Below are 27,957 nucleotides of genomic sequence, written 5' to 3' on the forward strand. Positions count from 1 at the left end.
TCCAAGGCGTGCTGTGCATTCTCACAGGGAAATTGTCTCAGGATCATGGGACCCTGGAAGTGGTGGGCTGCACAGGGTCCCAGGAGGGGAGGTGTGGATAGTGACATGTGTTCACACACATCCTTCTTGTTGGTGGCAGCAGCAGCCTTAGTGTGTCATGCCCGTCTCTGCGGTCTGCGCTGTTACCCCTGGCTCGCGCCCGTCTTTGGAGCTCCTTTAAGCAGTGTTCTTAATCCCCTCTCCTCGCGCACCAGGTAACAAAGAGGCCATAAAAAGTCTCTTGCCAGGGTGGAAATCTTGATTTAGGTTAGACAACACACATACATCATGAAATTTTCATCAGTATGTGGCTGATCTGATATGAATATAAGTGGCTTTACAGTCAGTCTTCAAAATGGTTAAAGCAATATGTGGCAAAGACTGCTATGTGTAAAAATGACCATATAATTTGTCATCTAAACTAGGACATTTTTGAGAGCTGAAGAGAGCACTGTTTATATTTATATTGAGAAAGGTTAACTAGGAATATCCTTGGCAAGTCAGAAGTTATAGTCACCCTAGCTACATATTATCCAAGACATATTTGGTCCATCTTAGAGTAATGGGAAATTTTCAGACTTTCTTCAGTATCACTGTTACTGAACTCAAGTTTGGGTGTTCACCACTGTAAAGCCAATACTCAAGAGACACGTGTTGGTTAGAAAGGAAAGCTTGCTTTATTCAGGAGACTGGCAACCTGGGAAGGCAGACTCATGTCCAAAAACCAATTCCTAAAATTCTGCTCGATGATGAAAGTTTTTAAAGGAAGAATCATTTGGGGAGGGGGTCAGAGTCTTTGTTATCCTCCACTGTGTGCAGACTTTCTTCTGATTGACTTATGGTGAGGTAGGAGGGCAGTGCTCCAGCAATCTTGTGCTCAGCCTGAAGTTATCCTCCTCCACCTCGCTGGGGGCCTTATTTCCTACAGAAGAACTAAAAGGTATTGTTATGTATATTCCCTAAGGAGGAACCAGGACCCTGTCCCAGAGCTGCACTATTGTTTCTTGACTGCACCTTTGTTTCTGCATTCCCTCCCTTCCCTGTTAAGCAATTGTTGAATCTGCCCTTTGGAAATCAGGGAAGGTCAAGGAGGCTGAATGAAGTCTATTTCCAACAAATAAGAAGTGGGGAACACAGAAAGAATTTGTACCTGTGAGGATCCCACAGGGTCCTGCTCTGTTTCATCACTGTGGGATATGGAGGTTTCTATAAGACTTACCTTCATTCTACCCAAACACTACTGTGTAGTTCACAGCTGGACAGCATTTCCCTAGTTTCCTTTACATTTAAGTATATTCAGGAAACTAAATTCTAGTCAATGAAATGTGGGAAGAAGTAATGAGTATCCTTTCTAGGTTTATGCCATGAAAACAACTTTTCCCTTCTGGCCTGATGTACGCATCATGGTGGTTTGAATTCATATGTTGCAGAAAGCAGAGCCACAAGGCAGAAGGCCTGGGCCCTGAATTGGAGAGCTGTGCAACAATCAGGAAAACCACTTTGGGATTTTACATATGTGAGAAATAAACTTGTACTACACCATTGAGATATTAGAGTTTACTTTTTGCAGCAGGTAAACTAGCATTATCATCACTTGCATTATCTTAACTAATATATTGCATAAACATTAGCCTCAAATTTGTGAAATGTATCCTCTTTCTTTCTCATTGAACTGTGAGCCTTTCCAAAATAGTAACCTAGAATAGGTAGTAAAATATCGTGAGTATACTCTAAATATTATTTTTGGATTGGATTGATTGAATTGAATCATGTTGAATTGGATTGAAAGGAAACGTTATACATAAATTGGTAAGAAACTTCAGAGATGAAAAAGCTTTCTTCCAGCTAGAAGGAACATGGACGTTTTCAAGGAGAAAGTGGCCTTTGAGCTGATACTTGAAGAATTGAATTACTTTGGATATTCAGTGATGAAAATGATGTTACAGGAAAAATAAGTAGCATGAGCAAATGACACATAAACAAGAGAAGACAGTTCAAATAGGATGTAGGGTCAATCAATGAAAAAAAGTATTTAAATTTACTTCAGTTTAGAAATATTTACTGGACACCTGTTCTGTCAGAATTATAAAGCCATGAAGAGATAATTTAAGAAAATAGTGTATATTGAACTGGCCAAAAAGTTTGTTCGGAGTTTTCTGTAAAATGCGTAAGATTACAGAAAAACCCGAATGAAATTTTTGGCCAACCCAATACAACAAAGCAGAAGTATATAATACCTTCTTTGAGAGCACAGAGAAATGAATCTCAAAGGAGACTAGAGTGAGATTTTTTTTTCTTTTTTTTGCGGTACGTGGGCCCCTCACTGCTGTGGCCTCTCCCGCTGCAGAGCACAGGCTCCGGACGCGCAGGCTCTGCAGCATATGGGACCTTCCCGAACTGGGGCACGAACCCGTGTCCCCTGCATTGGCAGGCGGACTCTCAACCACTGCGCCACTAGGGAAGCCCCTAGAGTGAGTTTTGAAAACATAAGTTAACCACACCTGACAGAGCATGGAAAACATCACTTGCCCATCACTGTGTAACCAAAAGGGAGTCATTGCAGGGTTATCATTGTGATCCTTGAATTATGATCAATGAGTGTGGATATTGTTTGTAAATAGTTGCAAATCATCAAAGAATTTTAAAGGGGCAATGAAAGACATGAGAAAAGCATTGTTTTAGGGAAAGGGGTCTTAATAGTGGGGTAGCATCAGGGAACATGGAGATAAGATGTACTGTTATTAGGCAGCTGTAATTACTCATTTAAGTAATTATTGAGGACCTCTGTCTAGGTAGTATATAAATGTATAGTAAAAAATAGATTAGAGCTACAGCAGAAGTAGGATCAATGTCTTAATTCCTTGGGTATTGGAGGTGAGTGTGTATCAGTATATGGATTACTGTCAGTAGTGAGTAACAGAAAATACCAAAGAAGGTTTATTTCTCTCTTCTAAATGTAGGCATTCCAGCTCCATCTATCTTGTTATTAGAAATGAGGCTTTTGCTTCATAGTTCAGGATGACTACTTGAGCTCTTGCTATCATGTCCACATTCTAGCATCCTGGAAGAGATGAGAAGAGGCATAGCATTTCCCTGTAACATTTCTTGGATGTGCTACATGCTAGCATCTCATTGGCCAGAACTTAAATCACATGTCCACACCTAGCTACAAGAGAGGTAGGAAAATGTAGTCTTTATTCTGAGAAGTCAATGTGCCTTACTAAAAACCAAGGCTTCTCTTGTTAAGGAAGAAGAGGAAAATGAATTATTAGCACTGTCTTTGTCACAGGGGCAAAAGAGAATTGTTATGATCATGGAGCGATACCTTATCTAGGGGGCTGCTAGAAAGGTTGGATAGAACTAGAATGAAATATCCAGGTGAGGAATATAAATTTTTGAATTATCTTTACTGAAATAGTAGCTGAGATAGGTAGAATGAGCAAATCTTTCCAGCTACAACTGTCCAGATAATTCAAGTTTCAAACTTTTCTTTTGTCTTTGTTACTTAAATAATGGAACTCTAGTTTGGGTCATCTACACAACTCAGATATCCTCATAATTCACTGGCTCTACCACTTATAAAGTATGTGACAGCACCTGTCATATAGTGCATGATAAGCAAATACTGAGTAGATCAGAATTTGAAAGGAGAAAAAGATGTTGAGCTGATGGTATATGAAGAAAAAAATAAATTAATAAAACCACCTGGTCTTTTCCTAAGAGTTGCATATGGTCTTATTTCCCACCATGCTGATTCCAATGGGTCATTTTGTCTGCTTTCCCTGCAGCCCCATTGGGCATTGGGCTTTGTCCCAGCAAATAGCACAGGTTACCTGCATGAGTTCCCTGAATCAGTTCTGTTTTCACAGGTTCCTTGGTGACTATACTTTGAGTTGAAAATGTCATGAATGTCATCAGGGGCTTTTGAACTCTCCCTTGGTCAGGCAGGGCTATCTTTTTTCCTTCCATGAGTTGGCTCAGGATCTGGAGGATAGAGTGTGCAGATCATGTTTCTTCAGGCCATCATTTTTTTTTTTTTTTAATTTCAACCAGATTCAAGTAAAATTATACCATAATTCCTGGTTTCTTTTTCTGAGCAATTTTCTACTTTTCGGCTTCTGCCACATTCCCCTTCTGGCATTTGGTTGCACTGCCCCTCCTCCCCTGCCCCATACCACCACGACTAACATCAAATAATTAAAGTAATAGATGTTATATATCAAGCACAAAGTATTGTCTCATATTGACTGTCCTTCTGACAGCCCTTCAACGTAATTATTACCAATTTTCAGGTAAGGACACTGAGGTGTTTTTTTTTGGGAGGGGGGTGGGTTGAGCATTTAAAAGATGAAATTGTTTGCTCAAAGTGACACAAAATTCAGTCATAAATTTAGGATTTAGTTACAGGTTGCTGTGTGCTTTCCATTATTTCACACTGCCTCTCAAAAGACACGAATAGAACAAAAAAATTCACAATTTGTATGAAAACACAAAATACCCCGAATAGCCAAAGCAATCTTGAGAACGAAAAACAGAGCTGGAGGAATCAGGCTCCCTGACTTCAGACTATAGTACAAAGCTACAGTAATCAAGACAGTATGGTACTGGCACTAAAACAGAAAGATCAATGGAACAGGATAGAAAGCCCAGAGGTAAACCCACACACATATGGTCACCTTATCTTTGATAAAGGAGGGAGGAATGTACAGTGGAGAAAGGACAGCCTCTTCAATAAGTGGTGCTGGGAAAACTGGACAGGTACATGTAAAAGTATGAGATTAGATCACTCTCTAAGACCATACACAAAAATAAGCTCAAAATGGATTAAAGACCTAAATGTAAGGCCAGAAACTATCAAACTCTTAGAGGAAAACATAGGCAGAACATTCTATGACATAAATCACAGCAAGATCCTTTTTGACCCACCTCCTAGAGAAATGGAAATAAAAACAAAAATAAACAAATGGGACCTAATGAAACTTCAAAGCTTTTGCACAGCAAAGGAAACCATAAACAAGACCAAAAGACAACCCTCAGAATGGGAGAAAATATTTGCAAATGAAGCAACTGACAAAGGATTAATTTCCAAAATTTACAAGCAGCTCATGCAGCTCAATAACAAAAAAACAAACAACCCAATCCAAAAATGGGCAGAAGTCCTAAATAGACATTTCTCCAAAGAAGGTATACAGAGTGCCAACAAACACATGAAAGAATGCTCAACATCATTAATCATTAGAGAAATGCAAATCAAAACTACAATGAGATATCATCTCACACCAGTGAGAATGGCCATCATCAAAAAATCTAGAAACAATAAATGCTGGAGAGGGTGTGGAGAAAAGGGAACACTCTTGTACTGCTGGTGGGAATGTGAATTTGTTCAGCCACTGTGGAGAACAGTATGGAGGTTCCTTAAAAAACTACAAATAGAACTACCATATGACCCAGCAATCCCACTACTGGGCATATACCCTGAGAAAACCATAATTCAAAAAGAGTCATGTACCAAAATGTTCATTGCAGCTCTATTTACAATAGCCCAGAGATGGAAACAACCTAAGTGTCCATCATCGGATGAATGGATAAAGAAGATGTGGCACATATATACAATGGAATATTACTCAGCCATAAAAAGAAACGAAATTGAGCTATTTGTAATGAGGTGGATAGACCTAGAGTCTGTCATATAGAGTGAAGTAGGTCAGAAAGACAAAGACAAATACCATATGCTAACACATATATATGGAAGTTAAGAAAAAAAAATGTCATGATGAACCTAGGGGTAAGACAGGAATAAAGACACAGACCTACTAGAGAATGGACTTGAGGATATGGGGAGGGGGAAGGGTAAGCTGTGACAAAGTGAGAGAGAGGCATGGACATATATACACTACCAAATGTAAGGTAGATAGCTAGTGGGAAGCAGCTGCATAGCACAGGGAGATCAGCTCGATGCTTTGTGACCGCCTGGAGGGGTGGGATAGGGAGGGTGGGAGGGAGGAAGATGAAAGAGGGAAGAGATATGGGAACATATGTATATGTGTAACTGATTCACTTTGTTATGAAGCAGAAACTAACACACCATTGTAAAGCAATTATACTCCAATAAAGATGTAAAAAAAAAAGACACCAATAATTCTGCTTGTTTCCTTTCATTTCATTTGACTTAGCCTTGCTGAGTTCAAGCTTAAGAGAGATATGAGATTTTAGTCTCATTCAAAGCTATTACTTGTGATTGCAAGTTATGTGTGAAGTGAGATTAATCCCACAATTGACTAACTCATTGATTTTAGAAATTATCAATTGTTTATCAACTGTGGTTTAAAAGTTGATTTATTATGTTAATACCATTTTAGTATTCTGAATATAACACATACATTTTCCTTATTGCTATGACTTATGGGAGGCCAAGCGAATCTGGACATGGACTTAAACTTTTGGGGTCTGAAATTTCATGCATCTTTTAAAACATGAATAGACTTTACTACCAAATTGATCTATAATATTTATGGAAAATGCATCTATACCTGATTCTAAGATGATAAATAATAGTAAAAAAAAGCCACTCCTGCCTGGCTTCTTAGGATATTTTAATCCACCTGAAATACTACAGCTGCTGATTTTCTTGAGGTCAGATCTTCTTTGTCATTTAAATTTCAGATTGAGTGTCAAAAATCTGAAAAGTCATCACTGTTACACAATCTGATGTGTCTTTCAAGTCATTCTCTATTACCTCAACTTATTTAATTATACTGCAAAGTATGTTTCTCTATCTAATATTTTTTTATTATTGTTATTATTATGATTTAGTCATTGCTATGATCTAAATGATTAGATCAATTCCAGGAATACAAAGCCTAAACAACCTACTACTTTGTGTTTTTTTTTAATTTAATTAATTTGCAGGTTCTTATTAGTTATTTATTTTATACATGTTGGTGTATATATGTCAATCCCAATCTCCCAATTCATCCCACCACCACCACCACCACCACCACCACTTTCCCCCCTTGGTGTCCATACATTTGTTCTCTACATCTGTGTTTCTACTTCTGCCTTGCAAATCATTCATATACAATATTTGTTTTTCTCTTTCTGACTTACTTCACTCTGTGTGACAGTCTCTAGGTCCATCCATATCTCTACAAATGACCCAGTTTCATTCCTTTTTATGTCTGAGTAGTATTCCAATGTATATATGTACCACATCTTCTTTATCCATTGATCTGTCGATGGGCATTTAGGTCGCTTCCATGACCTTCCTATTGTAAATAGTGCTGCAATAAACATTGGGGTGCATGTGTCTTTTTGAATTATGGTTTTCTTGGGTATATGCCCAGTAGTGAGATTTCTGGGTCATATGGTAATTCTATTTTTAGTTTTGTAAGGAACATTCATACTGTTCTCCATAGTGGCTGTATCAACTTACATTCCCACCAACAGTGTAAGAGGGTTCCCTTTTCTCCACACCCTCTCCAGGATTTGTTGTTTGTAGATTTTCTGATGATGCCCATTCTAACCGGTGTGAGGTGATACCTCATTGTAGTTTTGAATTGCATTTCTCTAATAATTAGTGACGTTGAGCAGCTTTTCATGTGTCTTTTGGCCATCTGTATGTCTTCTTTGGAGAAATGTCTATTTAGGTCTTCTCCCCATTTTTGGATTGGGTTGTTTGTTTTATTAATATTGAACTGCATGAGCTGTTTATACATTTTGGAGATTAATCCTTTGTCCATTGATTCATTTGCAAATATTTTTTCTCATCTGAGGGTTGTATTTTCATTTTGTTTATAGTTTCCTTTGCTGTGCAAAAGCTTTTGTTTCATTAAGTCCCATTTGTTTATTTTTGTTTTTATTTCCATTACTCTAGGAGGTGGGTCATAAAAGATCTTGCTGTGATTTATGTCAAAGGGTGTTCTTCCTATGTTTTCCTCGAAGAGTTTTATAATGTCCAGTCTTACATTTAGGTCTTTAATAGGTCTTTAATCCATTTTTTAAAAAACATCTTTATTGGAATATAATTGCTTTACATTGTTGTGTTAGTTTCTGCTGTATAACAAAGTGGATCAGCTATAGTGTACGTATTTCCCCATATCATCTCCCTCTTGTGTCTCCCTCTCACCCTCCATATCTCACCACTCTAGGTGGTCAAAAAGCACCGAGCTGGTCTCCGTGTACTATGCAGCTGCTTCCCATTAGCTATCTATTTTACATTTGGTGATGTATATATATCAATGTCACTTCGTCCCAGCTTGCTATTCCCCATCCCTGTGTCCTCAAGTCCATTCTCTATGTCTGTGTCTTTATTCCTGTCCTGCCCCTAGGTTCTTTTGAAAGTTTTTTTTTAAAGATTCCATACATATGTGTTAGCATACAGTATTTGTTTTTCTCTTTCTGACTTACTTCACTCTGTATGACAGATTCTAGGTCCCTCCACCTCACTACAAGTAACTCAATTTCATTTCTTTTTATGGTGAGTAATATTGCATTGTATATATGTGTCTCTTATTCTTTATCCATTCTTTTGTCAATGGACACTTAGGTTGCTTCCATTTCCTGGCTATTGTAAATAGTGCTGCAATGAACATTGTGATATATGACTCTTTTGCCTTATTGTTTTCTCAGATTTTATTCTTCTTATAGTTTAATTCAGGTTTTTTTTTTTTGCTTTTTTGTGTCTTCTTCCAGTAGAATGTAAGTTTTTGGAAAATAGCAACTTTGTATTCTTGATTCTTAGAACACTACCTGACAATCACAGGACCTCAATAAATGTTTCAAGTGACAAATAATCAGTGGACAGTAAAGTCCTGAAATTTAGGGAGAGGAGGGGCTACAGTGGAGGTAGAATGATAGGAGAAATTTACTGAAAGGAGTGAGAACTTGTAAGGCTTTGAGGATTGAGTAAGACTAGTCAATAAGTAGATAAAGATGGAATTCCAGAAAAAAAAAAAGAGTAGAACAAAGGTGGAGAGAGCAATAAACATGGTCTCCTTGGGAAAAGCAGGTGAACAGAAATTTTGTGAAGATTATGACATCAGAATTTGTGGCAAATCCAAATTGCAGAGATTCTTGGAATCAGCAATGTTAGTAACTTTCCTTCTGTTGATTTTCAGCTCCAACTACCTTTGAGCCTTTTAACCATGATCTCATTCTAAGGCTTTTGAGTGAAAGTAATATACGCTGCTCCATCACCATTTTTTTTCTTTATTTATTTCCCAATGCAAATTTTGATGTCAGCTTGCTTGGGTCTGGCCCAGTGTGTAAGGTGATTCTAGGTTATACCCATCTTCTGTGGTTGGAACTGCCACAACAACAAAAAGGAGTATAAAATTGAAATAGTTTTTCCTTACTATCAAAAGAAGGGCCTTTGCTATGTGTATTTCGTCATCTGACAGTGATGACAGCATTTATTGTCAACACAATTTTTTTTATTAGACAGCTGGATTTTTCCCAGGGGCTGGTTACACATCAAGTAAGGAAATCCAAATCCACAGACAAAGAGAAGCAGAGAACACAGTGGAAAATAAGGCTGCTTTCTGTTCACCCGTTTGTTCTAAGAAATTCTTAGCTCTCCACCCACGGGAAATCAGATGTAAACAACAACAAGATGATTATTGACAATCTGGCTGGGAGACGTTAAAATGGAAATGCAGTACTTATCTTGGTGCTCTAGCTCAGATAAACTACTGTAGTAGTATAGCAGAACTTTAAATGAGGTGCCTTTTAAATGTGCTGCCCTGTCTTTCCAAATTGCCAAGCGGTAGGTAGCCAGACTGGGAATTTGAAAACATATTATGTAAAATGTCTTTATTTTCTTCAATTCTAGCCTGTATTCAGTTCTAGCCTATATTTTGTAATTGATGGGCATCAAGTGGGCCCTGCTTAGGCTGACTGATTTTTGCAGGGTGAATCTGGATCATTCACAATGCATGTTAAAGAAAGCTAATGAAAACTCTACAGTTCCATCATTATAATAGACTTGATTCAGACGGTCTAATTATCTTGCTGCCTGCTAAAATCTTAAATAATTCCACATCTGAGTGGATGGGGTAGTTGAAGAAACAATGATTGGAGATGAAGAGAGAACAAAAAGTTTTGCAACTCTCTTCATGGAACAGAGGCTTTCAGTGATACTTTTGTCAGTTGCAGTACTCAACTATCCAGGGGCTTCTTTTTCCTTCTTCCTTTTAAATGATGTTTCTTGAATTGATGCTTCAGTCAGACTGATAGGTATTCCTTATATGGATGTGTGTGTATATGTGTGTAGGGAGAGGTAAAGAAAAGAGGTGAGATAGAGGTAGAGATAAGTGACAGGGCAATTCAAATAGGCTTAAATACATACTCACTATTTCTCATCAGTAGAAATATCCTGAGTGTTTTTTATAAAACTTTATGACAGTATATTTACAGGTTAATAATCAGTTTGAAAATAACGATGTGGTAGGCTGCTGTTACAGTTTGTAGTATGACTTATGGGTAGAAAAGAATTATTTTATGTATAGTCAGTCTTCTTTCTTGGACAACATGGACACAGTACTTCTCTGCTTTCATCTTAGTCTGTTTTCTCTTTTGTTTTTGCTTTAGCTCAACAGAACTCACCAAAAATCCATGAAGGCTGGTGGGCATACAAGGAGGTGGTCCAGGGAAGCTTTGTCCCAGGTAAATGCACATTTATTACTTTATTTTTAAGAAAATAATTTGAGTGAAATGTAGTATTATTTCCAGAATTTTGCATTTGCTACATGGCATAGAATGTATTGCAAAAGGCATCATAGTCTGACTTATGTGTTAGATGAATCCTCCATCAAGAGAAAGTTTATTAAGTGAGTGGTAATTTAACCAAGACTACGTTTTTCCATCTGTGCTTACATCTTAATGTCCTTCCATCTACAGGTGGCTGTGTCAGGGAGAGGGCAATGCAAGAGTTGGGGTTGAGGTTCTGTATGCTAAAATTTGGTTGAGAAAGAGTGATTTTTTAATGTTAATGAAACAGGAAGTCTGAAAACTAGCAATGAGGCTTGCTGGGATGCACGCCGTCTCTGATGTCACTTCAGTAGCATTCACGGTCAGGACTTAGCAGATTGGGCCAAATACCAGGTAAAAAAATCATAGGTAAAGTGGATGTTTTCAGCATGGAGGAGAGAACTGAAGACAGGTTAAAGCCAGAAACATACCATAACATTAGTTTTGAGACAAGGTAGAGTGTCGTTGTCTTCCCCCACTACTCTTATCCTAATTATAGTCCTCAGTCTTCTGCTTCTTCAAGATTGTAGGGAAAGAGGAAAGAGAAAGAGCATGAATGTTAAAGAGAAGGATGGAAGGGAAGGCAGGTGAGATATTTCAAAGTATTTTTAACTGCTTATATGTGAGAGGGTAAGAGATAAAGCTCTCAAGAGGAGGCAATGTGGGGTTCCAAATCAGGCAATGAAAACAGAGGTCAAGTGTCAGTTGAGGTCTTTGTAATTAGTGGCAGGTGGGAAGAGCGGTGCCCCCAGGTCACCTGGTTCATTCTTGGATGCTATGTCGTCTTTTCCTGTCCTTCTGTATAGTTCATTATATCAGCTGTGCAGAGCTAAGCAAGTTGCTAAACTCCTCTGAGCATCACTTTTTTCATTTGTATTGTGGGACATAAATACATACCTTTGAAGCTTTTCATTAAGAGGAAAGCAGGCATGGTGAGAGAGAGTGAATGACCCAGGGAAAAGCCAGTTGACTGCTGAATAGTTTCATAAATTGGTATTATTAACTTGATAAATTTACTATGATACATTTATGTCTTGGCCCAGTGGGCATAGAAACTGGGCTTGATTAATTCACCCAGATATGATCAAGTTTCTAATAATATTCTTACAATAATTTAATTGACACAGATGTGTTCATATGGCATGATATAGATATATGACATTTTACACTTACAATTGGGGGCATCCCTTTCCAATCGATAGAAGGTTGTGTATTTTTTTCTGAGGAATCTTCTACTCATATTCAAGACATCCCAGAAATTACATTTATAATAATATTTTTATGCTTCGTGATTATTAAATTAGAGCAACAAAGGCCATTCTGCCAGATTATAAATCTTGCTAAACTAGTAATATTCTCCATAGTGACTGAAATGCTCATGGATAATACTGGATACATTCTGGAAAATTTTGCTTTTCTGCTCCACAGTTTTTTGACTTTTTCCCCTTTGTTGACACATTTTTCCTTTACATGTACTTAAGTCCCTATTTTGAGTTTGTTGTTGCTTCTAAGACAACCACAGGAAAGAAGTTTTATCTTTCCTTTATGTGTTGATTTAAAAGAATTTAAGTTTCCCTTATTTCAAGTTTTAAATGAGGTAATATGTATAAAACCGTCTATATGGGAACCAGTAAGGTGTGGAGTTATGAGCATGAACTCTGGAGTTGGACAGACCTGGAGTTGAATCTAGACTCTATGGCTTCCTTCTGGTAGAACTGTCAGCAAGTCACCTACCAACTCTCATTCCCCCAGGTTCTTCATCTGTTAGAATGAAGATAAGGACCAAATCATCCTCACAAAGTTTTGTGAGGATTAAATTGCATAATGTAGGTAAAGTGTCTGGTGCATCGTGTGAGTCAGTACCTGTAATGCTGTTGGCATTTCTATCATTATTTTATCATAACAACATAACTGGATATTTGATACTTCTCTGTTTGAGAAAGGAAGAGAACTGTAAATTAAAAAATGTAATCATGCAAGTGAGGGTCTCTCATGATGCTAGAACATGGAAGGTGCTTAGTAAATGTTCCTTGAATTTGTAAGCTCAAAGTGTCTCCATACAGTGACCGCTGGAGAGGAAACTTCATCATTCTCTAGATTTAACAGTCCCAAAATTCTTTGGCTTCTTGGTAAAGAAGACTGGTATCTGATAATCTCAATTCCTAAACTTTTGGGAATTTCAGATGTCTTTAAAAAGATAAGAGTCATGAGAATTTGTGAATTAAGTAATTGGACCTTAGACTCTAACATCTCACAGACTCCAGATGACCCACTTTATCTGAATTGGTGCTTAGGCCAACGGTCCCTTTTTCTCTCATTATCATTACTGAATATAAGGTTAAGAATGTTCTTTACTTTGCCCTGGGATTTTTTTCAGATTATCGATGTGTAAAAGAGAAGAGAATCTCTTATGACTAGATTATTTGGACAAGTTTTATTGTCCATGAGCTTTTACTAGAGTGTCCATAAATAATTATCAGTTGACATAATAGTTGTGAATCTGTTACCTTAACAAAGCTTGTAGTAGATAAAAATACATGATTTCTACAGTGATGACAAACACAAGGTTGATTTAGTGTCAGAATAGCCCACTTTGTTCAGTTCAATAGTACTTAAGGAGTAGCCACCTGATACTGAGCACATGTGTGGGACTGTTGATAAAGAGCTAACTGATACATAGTTCTTATACAAGGATAAACCCACAGTCTAAAGAGGAAATAAAGCAATAAACCCATGACTTAGTATAAGGGCTGTAATAGGGTTTATAAGACATATAAAGGAGGCCATAAAGCGTTGGGATTCAGCCTGCCTGGTGTTTAACAGATTTTGTTGTTTACTTGCTTAAATCTGTATCTTCATCCAGCATCACCCATAACCACCATCTGCCTTACAGACAGAGCACCAATTTTATTTGGGTGTTTACCTCCACATAGTCATGTGCTCAGGGAAGGAGACCTTCCTAGCCCCAGAAGGTTACTCTTGGCTATATCTACACCATGGTGATTTCAGCCTCTTTTTTTGACAGTGATTGATTTAGACGTCATGATGGCTACTTTTATGTGTCAACTTGGCTGACCCACAGTACCCAGATATCTGATCAAACATTATTCTAGACTTTTCTGTGAAGATATTTTTAAAATGAGATTAGCATTTATACTGGTAGACTCTGAGTAAAGCAGATTACTCTCCATAATGTTGGTGGGCCTCATGCAATCAGTTGTGGGCCTTAAGAGAAAAAGGCTGAGGGAACTTGTGTTTCCAGAAGTTTTTGGCCTTCAGCTGCAACATCAACTGGGCCTCCAGGCTGCTGGCCTACCTTGAAAATTTCAGATTTGTCAGTCTCCATAATCATGTGAGCCCATTCCTTAAAATAAATTTCTCTCTCTGTAGACCCCCCACACACACACAAACACACACATTCTATTGGTTCTGTTTCTCTGGAACACCCTGACTAATACACTAACACAGATATGAACATATGATAAATAGTTCTCTCCATCACTTGTGAGGGGAGTCCACTGAAAAAACTTGGGAACAAAAGCCACACTAAAGATGGCAGAACAGAAAGTTGGAAAGAACCAAGATCTTTTATGGGCCACTTGAGTATTGAATTAACCATGGAACTGCCTCAGCATTTTTTTTCTTGAGATAAAAAAAACATCTTGTTGTTGGAGCCACTTTGAGTCAGGCTTTCTGTTACTTGCAGCCCAAAAAATTCTTCAAGAGTCACATTTCTCAATACAGAGCAGGAAGGAAGGAAGTCTTGGGTCTTGACAATCTTCAGGATTATCCAAAGTGGATAAGGAGAAGAATGTGAGGATTATCAGGATAAACAGCACTGGCAAAGAGGAGTGAAAATTCACTGTGGGTTTGGGGAATGCTGGGTACCTCTGAGTCTCTAAGAGGCAGGGTACACGATAAGATGTGATGAATGAGGAGACCAGCAAGGTCATCAGGGGCCATGCTGTTAAATTCTTTGTGTTCCATGTTCAAGAGCTTAGGCACAGCTTTTTGGTTGTTTTGTTTTGTTCTGTTTTTTAAATAGAGGGATTATAAGACATTTTTAAGCTCTGGAGTGACACAATCAAATGTAAATTTTAAAAAGCCAGCTATGAGCCAAATGGCCATGGACATGACAAAATTACACATATTTACAGTGTAGCTATTGATGAAAAAGACCAGAAGACTAGCATAAAAGATATACAACTAAAGGTGTAAAGAAGGAACCACAACAGGACAGGTAAAAGGGTCAGAGAAGCAGTATAGTCGAGACCCATAGACCCAGGTGGGCCATCCACAAATGGGAGGATAATTATAGTTGCAAGGAGCATGGGATCCAAGCCCCACACTGGGCTCCCCAGCCTGGGGGTTCTGCACCATGAAGATGAGCCCCTAGAATGTTTGGCTTTGAAAGCCATCAGGGCTTACTTTTGGGAGAGTCAGAGGGCTGTGGGAAATAGAGACTCCAATCTTAAAAGGCCCACACAAAATCTCACACACTGCAGGACCCAGGAAAGAAGCAGTAATTTGAAAGGATTCTGGGTCATACCAACTTGCTGATCTTAGAGAGTCTCCTGGAGAGACAGAGGGTAACTGGAGCTCATCCTGGGAATACAGACACTGGTGGCAGTCATTTTGGGGATCTTGTTCTACCACAGTTACACTGATTCTGGCAAGCACTATTTTGGAGTCCTCTCTGTAGCTTATTAGTGCTGGAACTGTCCTCACCCACCAACAGGGTGGCTGCCTTAAAGCCCCCTGAGCCCACAGCCATTCCAGAACCCAGCTTTTACACCAGAGGGCCCAGGACCCAGCATAAATAACTCCAGACCACCCTCACCAACCAGTGGACAGGCACCAACTCTGAGACCCCCTGGGCCCTGCAGCCAGAGACCCTGGGACCTGGATCCAGCCACTAGCCCCAGGAACTGCTGGAGCTTTGAAATCAGCCACTTTGTGACCCAGCCCTGCCCACCAGTGACTGGTAGCCTCGTCACAAGGCAGGGCTGGCAACCAACACACTCAGCCCATATAGGAGCACACTAGAGTATATAGCTCTGTCGACCAGAGGTGAGTGTGCTGCTGGGATACCTAGGACATCTTCCACAAAAAAGCCACTTCTCCACAATTGAGAAATGTAAGCAACCTTCCAAATGCATAGAAATAAAAAGAGCAAATTAAGAAAAATTAGGCAACAGAGGAATATGTTCCAAATGAAAGAACAAAATAAAACCACAGAAAAACTAAGTGAAGTGGAGATAAGCAGTCTACCTAATAAAGAGTTCAAAGTAATGATCATAAAGATGTTCAAAGAACTTGAGAGAAGTTTGGATAAACAGAGTGAGAAGTTAAACATTTTAACAGAGTTTAAAAATGTAAAGAAGAACCAGACAGAGCTGAAACATACAATATCTGAAGTAAAAAGTACACTAGAAGGAACCAACAGTAGAGTAGATGATACAGAGGAACAATTCAGTGCATTGGAAGACAGAGAAGTGGAAATCATTGAAGCTGAACAAAAAGAGAAAAAAGAACAAAAAGAAATGAGGACAATTTAAAAGACCTCAGAAACAACATCAAGTGTACTGACATTCACATTATAGGAATCTCAGAAGGAAAAGAGAGAGAGAAAGGGACAGAGAACATATTTGAAGACATAAGAGCTGAAAATTTCCCTAACCTGGGAAAGGAAACAGACATCAAGGTCCAGGAAGCACAGAGAGTCCCAAACAAGATCAACTCAAAGGGGACTACATCAAGACACATTGTAATTAAAATGGCAAAAATTAAAGATAAAGAGAGAATAATAAAAGTGGCCAGGGAAAAGCAACAAGTTACATACAAGGGAACACCCATAAGGCTATCAGCAGACTTTTCTGCGGGTCAGAAGGGAGTGGCACTATATATATATATATATATATATATATATATATATATATATATATATATATATTTTTTTTTTTTTTGCGGTACACGGGTCTCTCACTGTTGTGGCCTCTCCCATTGCGGAGCACAGGCTCCGGATGCACAGGCTCAGCGGCCATGGCTCATGGGCCTAGCCGCTCCGCAGCATGTGGGATCTTCCTGGACCAGGGAACAAACTCGTGTCCCCTGCATCGGCAGGCGGACTCTCAACCACTGAGCCACCAGGGAAGCCTGCGGCACAATATATTTAAAGTGATGAAAGGAAAGCTGCAACCAGGATGGTGGAGCATAGGCAGGGCAGACGGATGAGCACATATATGTCTGAAGGAAAAGCAGTGGATGGAAGCTTCTCTGGTATGTAAAGCATACTGTGAGTTAAATTTTGGAGGCATTGGAATGAGTTGTTTCAAACATATACTTAGTGTGAGGTTACTGTTAGCTGTGCTGTTTACAGGGTAAACCAAGAATAAAGTAGCCAACCCCAGACTTCTGCCTGGTGCAAAGTCTTGCATATGAAATGTCTACTAATACTCTAATTGGTAAAGGCAAATATATGGTAAATGAAGTAAATAATGATTTTCTACATTATATAGGCACAATGATCAAGGGATCAATCCACGAAGAAGATTAAATAATTAGAAATATATATGGTTCCAACATAGAAGCATCTAAATACATAAAGCAAATATTAACAGACATAAAGTGAGAAATTGGCAGTAACACAATAATATTGGGGACTTTTTTTTTTTTTTTTGCTGCACACGGGCCTCTCACTGTTGTGGTCTCTCCCGTTGTGGAGCACAGGCTCCGGACGCGCAGGCTCAGCGGCCATGGCTCACAGGCCCAGCTGCTCCGCAGTATGCGGGATCCTCCCAGACCGGGGCACAAACCCGTTTCCCCTGCATCAGCAGTTGGACTCTCAACCACTGCGCCACCAGGGAAGCCCAATATTGGGGACTTTAGCACTTCACTTACATCAATGGACAGACCATCGAGATAGAAAATCATTAGGGAAACACTGACGTTAAATGACACATTAGACCAAATGAACTTAGTAGATGTGTATAGACTTTCCATCCAAAGCAGCAGAATACACATTCTTTTCAAGTGCACATGGAACAGTCTCCAGGATAGATCACATGCTGGGTGACAAAATAAGTTTAAGTAAATTCAAGAAAATTGAAATCATGTCAAACATTTTTTTGGGTCACAATAATGTGAGACTAGAAATCAACTGCAAGGGAAAAGCAACAAATAGCATACAAGGGAATCCCCATAAGGTTAACAGCTGACCATTCAGCAGAAACTCTGAAAGCCAGAAGGGAGTGGCAGGACATATTTAAAGTGATGAAAGGGAAAAGCCTACAAACAAGTTTACTCTACCCAGAAGGATCTCATTCAGATTTAACAGAGAAATTAAAACCTTTACAGAGAAGCAAAAGCGAAGAGAATTCAGCACCACAAAACCAGCTCTACAACAAATTCTAAAGGAAATTTACTAGGTCTGGTGGGTTTTTGCCTTGCTCCTTCATCTGCTGTGTGTTTCTCTGTCTTATTTTACTTAACTTTCTGTGTTTGAGGTCTCCTTTTCGCAGGCTGCAGGTTCATAGTTTTCATTGTTTTTGGTGTCTATCCCCAGTGGCTAAGGTTGATTCAGTGGGTTGTGTAGGCTCCCTGGTGCAGGGGACTAGTACTTGTGTTCTGGTGGATGAGGCTGGATCTTGTCTTTCTGGTGGGCAGGTCCATGTCTGGTGGTGTGTAGTGGGGTGTCTGTGGCCTTATTATAATTTTAGGCAGCCTCTCTGCTAATGGATGGGGTTGTGTTCCTGTCTTGCTAGTTGTTTGGCATAGGGTGTCTTACACTATAGCTTGCTGGGTGTTGAGTGGAGCTGGGTCTTGGCGTTGAGATGGAGATCTCTGGGAGATTTTCATCATTTGATATTACATGGAGCTGGGAGGTCTCTTGTGGACCAGTGTCCTGAAGTTGGCTCTCCCACCTCAGAGGCATAGCACTGACTCCTGGGTGCAGCACCAAGAGCCTTTCATCCACACAGCTAAGAATAAAAGGGAGAAAAAGTAGAAAGAAAGAATTAGTAGAAGGAAGAAAGAAAGAGAGAGAGAGAGAGAGAGAGAGAGAGAGAGGGAGGGAGGGAGGGAGGGAGAGAGAGAGAAAGAAAAAAGATAAAGTAAAATAAAATAAAGTAAAATAAAATAGTTTTTAAAATAAAAAATAATTGTTAAGAAAAAATATTCTTTTTAAGTGATAAAAAGAAACAACAAAAAAACCCCAAAACAATGGAGAGACAGAACCCTGGGACAAATGGTAAAAGTAAAGCTATACAGACAAAATCACACACAGAAGCATACACATACACACTCACAGAAAGAGAAAAAGGGAAATATATATATATATATCATTGCTCCCAAAGTCCACCTCCTCAATTTGGGATGATTCGTTGTCTCTTCAGGTATTCCACAGATGTAGGGTACATCAAGTTGATTGTGGAGATTTAATCCTCTGCTCCTGAGGCTACTGCGAGAAATTTCCCTTTCTCTTGTTCGCACAGCTCCCAGGGTTCAGCTTTGGATTTGGACCCGCCTCTGCATGTAGTCATCTGAGGGCGTCTGTTCTTTGCTCATACAGGACAGGGTTAAAGGATGAGCTGATTCGGGGGCTTTAGCTTACTCAGGCTGGGGGGGATGGAGGGGTACGGATGCAGGGCAAGCCTGTGGCGGCAGAGGCCGGTGTAACGTTGCACCAGTCTGAGGCGCACGGTGCGTTCTCCCAGGGAAGTTGTCCCTGGATCACGGGATCCTGGCAGTGGCAGGCACACAGGCTCCCAGGAGGGGAGGTGTGGATAGTGACCTGTGCTTCCTCACAGGCTACTTGGTGACTACAGCAGCAGGCTTAGCATCTCATGCCCGTCTCTGGGGTCAGCACTGATAGCCATGGCTCATGCCCATCTCTGGAGCTCCTTTAAGCGGCACTCTTAATCCCCTCTCCTCGGTCACCAGGAAACAAAGAGGCAAGAAAAAGTCTCTTTTATCTTCGGCAGCTCCAGACTTTTTCCCAGACTCCCTCCCGGCTAGCTGTGGTGCACCAGCCCCCATCAGGTTGTGTTCACGCAGCCAACCCCAGTCTTCTCCCTGGGATCTGACCTCCGAAGCCCAAGGCTCAGTTCCCAGACCCCACCTGCCCTGGCTGGTGAGCAGACAAGCCTTTCAGGCTGGTGAGTGCTGGTTGGCACCAATCCTCTGTGTGGGAATCTCTCCGCTTTTCCCTCTGCACCCCTGTTGCTGCACTCTCCTCCATGGCTCCCCCCTCTGCCACCCACAGTCTCCACCCGCGAAGGGGCTTCCTAGTGTTTGGAATCCTTTCCTCCTTCACAGTTCCCTCCCACTGTTGCAGCACCGTCCCTATTCTTTTGTCTCTGTTTTTTCTTTTTTTTTTGCCCTACCCAGGTACTTGGGGAGTTTCTTGCCTTTTGCGGGGTCTGAGGTCTTCTACCAGTGTTCAATAGGTGTTCTGCAGGAGTTGTTACACATGTAGATGTGTTTCTGATGTATTTGTGGGGAGGAAGGTGATCTCCATGTCTTACTCTTCCACCATCTTGAAGCTCCTTCCTACCATACTGTTTTGATTACTGTAGCTTTGTAGTCTAGTCTGAAGTCAGGGAGCCCCATTTTTATTTCTCAAGATTGCTTTGGGTCTTTTGTGTTTCTATACAACAAATTGTGATTTTTTTTGTTTTACTTCTGTGAAAAATGCAATTGGTTCTTAAGGGTCTTTTGTGTTTCTTAAGGGTCTTTTGTGTTTCCATACAACAAATTGTGATTTTTTTTGTTTTACTTCTGTGAAAAATGCGATTGGTAGTTTGATAGGGATTGCAGTGACTCTGTAGATTGCTTTGGGTAGTATAGTCATTTTCATAATATTGATTCTTCCAATCCAAGAACATGGTATAACTCTCCATCTGTTTGTGTCATCTTTAATTTATTTGATCAGTGTCATAGTTTTCTGCATACAGGTCTTTGGCCTCCTTAGGTAGGTTTATTCCTAGGTATTTTATTCTTTCTGTTGCAGTTTTAAATGGAAGTGTTTCTTTAATTTCTTTTTCAGATTTTTCTTCATTAGAGTATAGGAATGCAAGAGATTTCTGTGCATTAATTTTGTTTCCTTCTAGTTTACCAAATTCATTGATTAGCTCTAGTAGTTTTGTGGTAGCATCTTTAGGATTCTTTATGTATACTATCATGTCATCTGCAAACAGTGACAGTTTCACTTCTCATTTTCTGATTTGGATTCCTTTTATTTCTTTTTCTTCTCTGATTGCTGTGGCTAAAACTTCCAAAACCAAGTTGAATAATGGTGGTTAGAGTGGGCAGTCTTGTCTTGTTCCTGATCTTAGTGGAAATGGTTTCAGTTTTTCACCATTGAGGAAGATGTTGCTGTGGGTTTGTCATATATGGCCTTTATTATGTTGAGGTATGTTCCCTCTATACCTACTTTCTGGAGGGTTTTTTTTTATCATAAGTGAGTGTTGGATTTTGTCAAAAGCTTTTTCTGCATTTATTGAGATTATCATATGGTTTTCTCCTTCTATTTGTTAATATGGCTTATCACATTGATTGATTTGCATATATTCAAGAATCCTTGTATTCCTGGAATAAACCCCAATTGATCATGGTGTGTGATCCTTTTAATGTGCTGGTGGATTCTATTTCCTAGTATTTTGTTGATGATTTTGGCATCTATCAGTGACATTTGCAATATCAGTGATATTGGCCTGTAGTTTCCTTTATTTGTGGCATTTTTATGTGGTTTTGGTATAAGGGTGATGGTGTGCTTGTAGAATGAGTTTGTGAGTGTTCCTCCCTCTGCTATATTTTGGAAGAGTTTGAGAAGGTTAGGTGTTAGCTCTTCTCTAAATGTTTGATAGAATTCTCCTGTGAAGCCATCCGGTCCTGGGCTTTGGTTTGCTGGAAGATTTTTAATCACAATTTCAATTTCAGTGCTTGTGATTGGTCTGCTTTTATTATCTATTTCTTCCTGGTTCAGTCTCAGAAGCGTTGTGCATTTCTAAGAATTTGTCCATTTCTTCCAGGTTGTCCATTTTATTGGCATAGATTTGCTTGTAGTAATCTCTCATGATCTTTTGTATTTCTGCAGTGTCAGTTGTTACTTCTTTTTCATTTGTAATTCTATTGATTTGAGTCTTCTCCCTTTTTTTCTTGATGAGTCTGGCTAATGGTTTATCAATTTTGTTTATCTTCTCAAAGAACCATCCTTCAGTTTTATTGTTCTTTGTTATTGTTTCCTTCGTTTCTTTTTCATTTTTTTTCTGATCTAATATTTATGATTTCTTTTCTTCTGCTAACTTTCGGGTGTTTTTGTTCTGCTTTCTCTAATTCCATTACGTGTAAGGTTAGGTTGTTTATTTTAGATGTTTCTTGTTTCCTGAGGTAGGATTGTATTGCTGTAAACTTCCCTCTTAGAACTGCTTTTGCTGCATCCCATAGGTTTTGTGTCATCATGTTTTCATTGTCACTTGTTTCTAGGTATTTTTTGATTTCCTCTTTGATTTCACCAGTGATCTCTTGGTTATTTAGTAGTGCATCGTTTAACTTCCCTGTGTTTGTATATTTTACAGATTTTTTCCTGTAATTGATATCTAGTCTCATAGTGTTGTGGTCAGAAAAGTTACTTAATATGATTCCAGTTTTCTTAAATTTTCAAAGGCTTGATTTGTGACCCCAGATATGACCTTTCCTGGAGAATGTTACATGGGCACTTGAGATAAAAGTGTATTCTGTTGTTTTTGGATGGAGTGTCCTATAAATAGCAGTTAAGTCTGTCTTGTTTAATGTATCATTTAAAGCTTGTGTTCCTTATTTATTTTCATTTTGGATGATCTGTCCATTGGTGAAAGTGGGGTGTTAAAGTCCCCTACTATTATTTTATTACTGTTGTTTTCCGCTTTTATGTCTGTTAGCATTTGCCTTATGTATTGAGGTGCTCCTAAGTTGGGTTCATAAATATTAAAAATTGTTATATCTTCATCTTGGATTTATCCTTTGATCATTATGTAGTGTACTTCTTTGTCTCTTCTAATAGTCTTTATTTTAAAGTCTATTTTGTCTGATATGAGAATTGCTACTCCAGGTTTCTTTTGATTTCCCTTTGCATGGAATATCTTTTTCCATCCCCTTACTTTTAGGCTGTATGTGTCCCTTGGTCTGAAGTGGGTCTCTTGTAGGCAGAATCTATACAGTTCTTGTTTTCGTATCCATTCAACCAGTCTATGTCTTTTGGTTGGAGCATTTAATCCTTTTACATTTAAGGTAATTATCAATATGTATGTTCCTATTACCATTTTCTTAATTGTTTTGTGTTTGTTATTGTAGGTCCTTTCCTTTTCTTGTGTTTCCTGCCTAGAGAAGTTCTTTTAGCATTTATTGTAAAGCTGTTTGGTGGTGTTGAATTCTCTTAGCTTTTGCTTGTTTGTAAAGGTTTTAATTTCTCACTTGAATCTTAATGAGTTCCTTGCTGGGTAGAGTAATTTTGCTTGTAGGTTTTTCCCTTTCATCACTTTAAATATGTCTTGCCACTCCCTTCTGGCTTCCAGATTTTGTGCTGACAGATCAACTGTTAACCTTATGGGGATTCCCTTGTATGTTAATTACTGCTTTTCCCTTGTTGCTTTTAATATTTGTTCTTTGTATTTAATTTTTGATAGTTTGATTAATATGTGTCTTGGTGTGTTTCTCCTTGGATTTATCCTGTATGGGACTCTCTGTGCTTCCTGGACTTGATTATTTCCTTACCCATATTAGGGAAGTTTTCAACTATAATGTGTTCAAATACTTTCTCAGTCCCTTTTTTTTTTTTCTCTTCTTCTTCTGGGACCCCTATAATTTGAATGTTGGTGTGTTTGATGTTGTTCCAGATGTCTCTGAGGTTGTCCTTAATTCTTTTCATTCTTTTTTCTTTATTCTGCTCTGTGGTAGCTTTTTCCACTGTTTTATCTTCCAGGTCACTTATCTGTTCTTCTGCCTTCAGTTATGCTGCTATTGATTCCTTCTAGAGAATTTTTAGTTTCATTTCTTGTGTCATTCATCATTGTTTGTTTGCTCTTTAGTTCTTCTAGGTCCTTGTTAAACATTTGTTTTATGTTCTCCACTCCATTTCCAAGATTTTGATTATCTTTATTATCATTACTCTGAATTCTTTTTCAGATAGACTGCCTTTTTCCTCTTCATTTGTTTGGTCTGGTGCATTTTTACTTTGCTCCTTCATCTGCTGTGGTTTTCTCTGTCTTCTCATTTTGCATAACTTACTGTGTTTGGTGTCTCCATTTTGCAGGCTGCAGGTTCGTAGTTCCCATTGTTTTTGGTGTGTGCTACCAGTGGCTAAGGTTCATTCAGTGAGTTGTGTAGGCTTCCTGGTGGAGGGGACTGGTGCCGGTATTCTGGTGCCTGAAGCTGGATCTTGTTTTTCTGGTGGGAAGGACTATATCCTGTTGTGTGTTTTGGGGTGTCTGTGGCCTTATTATGATTTTAGGCAGCCTCTCTACTAATGGATGGGGTTGTGTTCCTGTCTTGCTAGTTGTTTGGCATAGTGTGTCCAACACTGTAGCTTGCTGGCTGTTGAGTGGAGCTGGGTCTTAGCGTTGAGATGGAGATCTCTGGGAGAGCTTTCGCTGTTTGATATTACACCTGGCTGGGAGGTCTCTGGTGGGCAAATATCCTGAGCTCAGCTCTCCCACATCAGAGGCTTGGGCCTGACACCTGGCCAGAGCATCAAGATGCTGTTAGCCACACAGCTCAGAAGAAAAGGGAGGAAAAAAAAAAAAAAAGGAAAGAAAGAAAAAATAAATAAAATAAAGTTATTAAAATAGAAAAAAATTATTCAAAATAAAAACATTAAAAGTAATAAAAAAAGAAAGAGAGAAAGAAAGAAGAGAGCAATGATACTAAAAAACAAATCTTCCAATGATAACAAGTGGTAAAAACTATTGTAAAAAAGAAAAAAATCAGAATGGACAGTCAGAACCCTAGGATAAATCACAAAAGTGAAGCTATACAGACAAAATCACACAAAGAAGTATACACATACACACTCACAAAAAGAGAAAAAGGAAAAAAAATATATATATATAAATAAAAAAAGGAAGAGAGCAACCAAATCAATAAACAAATCTACCAATTATAATAAGCTCTAAATACTAAACTAAGATAAACATACAACCAGAGAAAAATTAGATGCAGAAAGCAGACCCCAAGTCTACAGTTGCTTCCAAAGTCCACTGCCTCAATGTTGGGATGATTCATTAGGTATTCCAGTGATGCTGGGTATATCAAGTTGATTGTGGAGATTTAATCTGCTGCTCCTGAGGCTGCTGGGAAAATTTCCCTTTCTCTTCTTTGTTCACACAGCTCTTGGGGTTCAGCTTTGAATGTAGCTCTGCCACTGCATGTAGGTCGTCTGAGGGTGTCTGTTCCCCATCCAGACTGGACAGGGTTAAAGGAGCGGCTGATTATAGGGCTCTGGCTCACTCAGGCTTGGGGGAGGTAGGGGTACGGGATGTGGAGTGAGCCTGCAGCGGCTGAGGCTGATATGACGTTGCAACAGCCTGAGGTGGGCCATGTATTCTCTCAGAGAAATTGTCCCTGGATCATGGGACCCTGGTAGTGGTGGGCTGCACATTCTCCCAGAAGGGTGGTGTGGATTTTGACCTGTGCTTGCACACAGGCTTCTTGTTGGCTGTAGCAGCAGCCTTAGTATTTCATGCCCATCTCTGGGGTCCGCACTGATAGCCGTGGCTCGCTTCCATCTCTGGAGCTCATTTAGGCAGTGCTCTGTATCCCCTCTCTTCATGCATCCTGAAACAATTGTCTCTTGCCTCTTAGGCAGTTCCAGAGTTTTTCCTTGTCTACCTCCCGGCTAGCTCTGGCGCACTAGCTCCCTTCAGGCTGTGTTCACACAGCCAACCCCAGTCCTCTCCCTGGGATCTGAACTCTGAAGCCCGAGCCTCAGTTCCAGCCCCCACCTGCCTCGGCGGGTGAGCAGACAAGCCTCTCAGGCTGCTGATTGCTGGTCGGCACTGATCCTCTGTGCGGGAATCTCTCTGCTTTGCCCTCTGCATCCCTGTTCCTGTGCTCTCCTCCGTGGCTCTGAAGATTCCCGCCCCCCCGCCTTCCCACATCTCCGCCAGTGAGGGGGCTTCCTAGTGTGTGGAAACTTTTTCTCCTTCATAGCTCCCTCCCCAAGGTGCAGGTCCCATCCCTATTCTTTTGTCTCTGTTCTTCCTTTTGCCCCACCTAGGCACGTGTGGAATTTCTTCCTTTTGGGAAGTCTGAGGTCTTCTGCCATAATTCAGTAAGTGTTCCTGTAGGAGTTGTTCCACATGTAGATGTAGTTTTGATGTATTTGTGGGGAGGAAGGTGATCTCCATGTCTTACTCCTCCACCATCTTGAAGGTGCCCCCCAGTGCTTCTTATGCTTCCCCGCATTCATAGACACTATATCAGCTATTATCTCATTTCCAGCTCATGTCATTTTCATGTTTTTAATACCCAGAACCTAACACAGCACCTAAGATATGGTTAGAACTTCATACACACTTTCAGAACAAATAAGATTTTGATTGAAGCACCAATTCCCTCCCTTACTGGCTTTATAACCTCATGTAGGTCATTGAATCAATATATCTGGCATTATTCTCCTTTTGTATAAAATAAAGAAGTTGAATCATAGGGGTGGTTCCCCAAGTGTAGTCTCTGGACCAGCAGCATCAGCACCACCTAGCAACTTGTTGGAAATGCAAATTCTCAGGCTCCCAGACACGCTGAATTACAATCTCTGGGATTGGGGCCCTGAAACCTGTGTTTATAATAAACCCTCTAGGTGATTCTGATGCATGGTATCATTTAAAAACTGCTAGACTGGGGTTGTAAAACTGTGGCCTGTGGACCCACAGGGCAAGTCCCATCCAAGGCTTGTTTTTGTACAGGAAAGTTCTGCTAATCTCTACATTAAATGATATGATCACTGAGGTGCCTTCCAGTTCTATGATTCCTTGGTTATGAGTACAGTGTCTTATCCCTGATTGACAGGGGACTGCCAGTCAGGAGACCTGGGTTCTAGACCATCTGTTTCTACCTTGTTGTAATGTACAATAAGTTATTTCTCCTCTCCGAAGCTCAGTTTTCTCATCCTGAAAAATGACATTAGGGTAAGTTTGCTGAGTCAGTCAGAATCCAGTTAGGAAAAGAGAAACCATGCCAGCTATCTCAAACAATAGGAATTTAACATGGGGAATTGGGGTACACAGATGTTTGAAAGCTGAAAGCAGAAAAAGGGAGAGCCAAGGCAACTTGGCAGGAATAAAACCAGAGCAGCTCCCACCCTTAGAACTTGGGGAACAGAAAGGAAGAGGCCACTAAGAATTTGGGAATTGGAAGGTGGGCCCTGAAGGACTATAACTTAAACCTCTAAGGTGACAGCATTACAAGCTGCTGCTCATACTCCTAAGAAGGTGATTTCCTGTGGCTGGTACTTGAGAATACACAGCTTTATGGTTTCTTGAATTAATAAAAGTGTGTGGCCCAGTAAATGCTTGAAATATCAAGGAAGCTGTAGCCCACCTGATACTAAGATAGCATGGCAGGGTGGGGGTGTGTGTGCAGCTCCGTAGCTGGAGACTGCAATGGGGTGGTATTCTAGTGAGGGAGGTGAGGCCTTGTAGACCAGACCTGGGATTGGTGGGAAAAGCTGAAAACTAGTCATAATTACTTTTTGCTGCTGGTACAGTAAAGTTGACAAGTACTGAAGCTGGAAAGGGGCACTTTCTCCCTTCCTCCCAACTTCCAGATTCCCACCAATGCCTTTCACTGGCAGAACCTGACATGAAGATAGCCAGAAAGGAGATAGGAAATGCAGCATATAGAGTTCCAGCCCCAGCATCACAGAACAGAGAATAGAAGGGGGAAAGGAGGGATTTGGAGCTGAGAGACAGGCAAATAACAAGCACGGTCAGTCTGATGATCTTCCAGGTCCCTCTGTACTTGAGGAATTGCATTATATAAGCATATTGGTTACATAGATATGCCATGGATCCATGCATGACTTTTTCACCCACTTCAGGTGTTATGGGACATGACCATCCTTTGAGAATGATATTTATCATGACCTCTAATATCATGGCTCTGAAAGGGCCTGTTTTACTCCCGGAATGTTTTAGGTTG

At 39.8% G+C, this 27,957-nt stretch overlaps 1 protein-coding gene across 2 annotated transcripts in view; it reads left to right on the top strand.

Moving 5' to 3' along the window:
• The window catches only part of CA10 (carbonic anhydrase 10), a 622,326-nt gene that overhangs the window by 94,251 nt on the left and 500,118 nt on the right, over positions 1–27,957 (top strand). For both annotated transcript variants that reach the window (XM_004271808.2, XM_049701630.1), the window contains exon 2: positions 10,627–10,701. In XM_004271808.2, the coding sequence (XP_004271856.1) occupies positions 10,627–10,701 (75 nt within the window). The remainder of the gene's footprint in view (positions 1–10,626; positions 10,702–27,957) is intronic.

Source organism: Orcinus orca, chromosome 19, assembly GCF_937001465.1.
Source record: "Orcinus orca chromosome 19, mOrcOrc1.1, whole genome shotgun sequence".
Classification (NCBI taxonomy): domain Eukaryota; kingdom Metazoa; phylum Chordata; class Mammalia; order Artiodactyla; family Delphinidae; genus Orcinus; species Orcinus orca.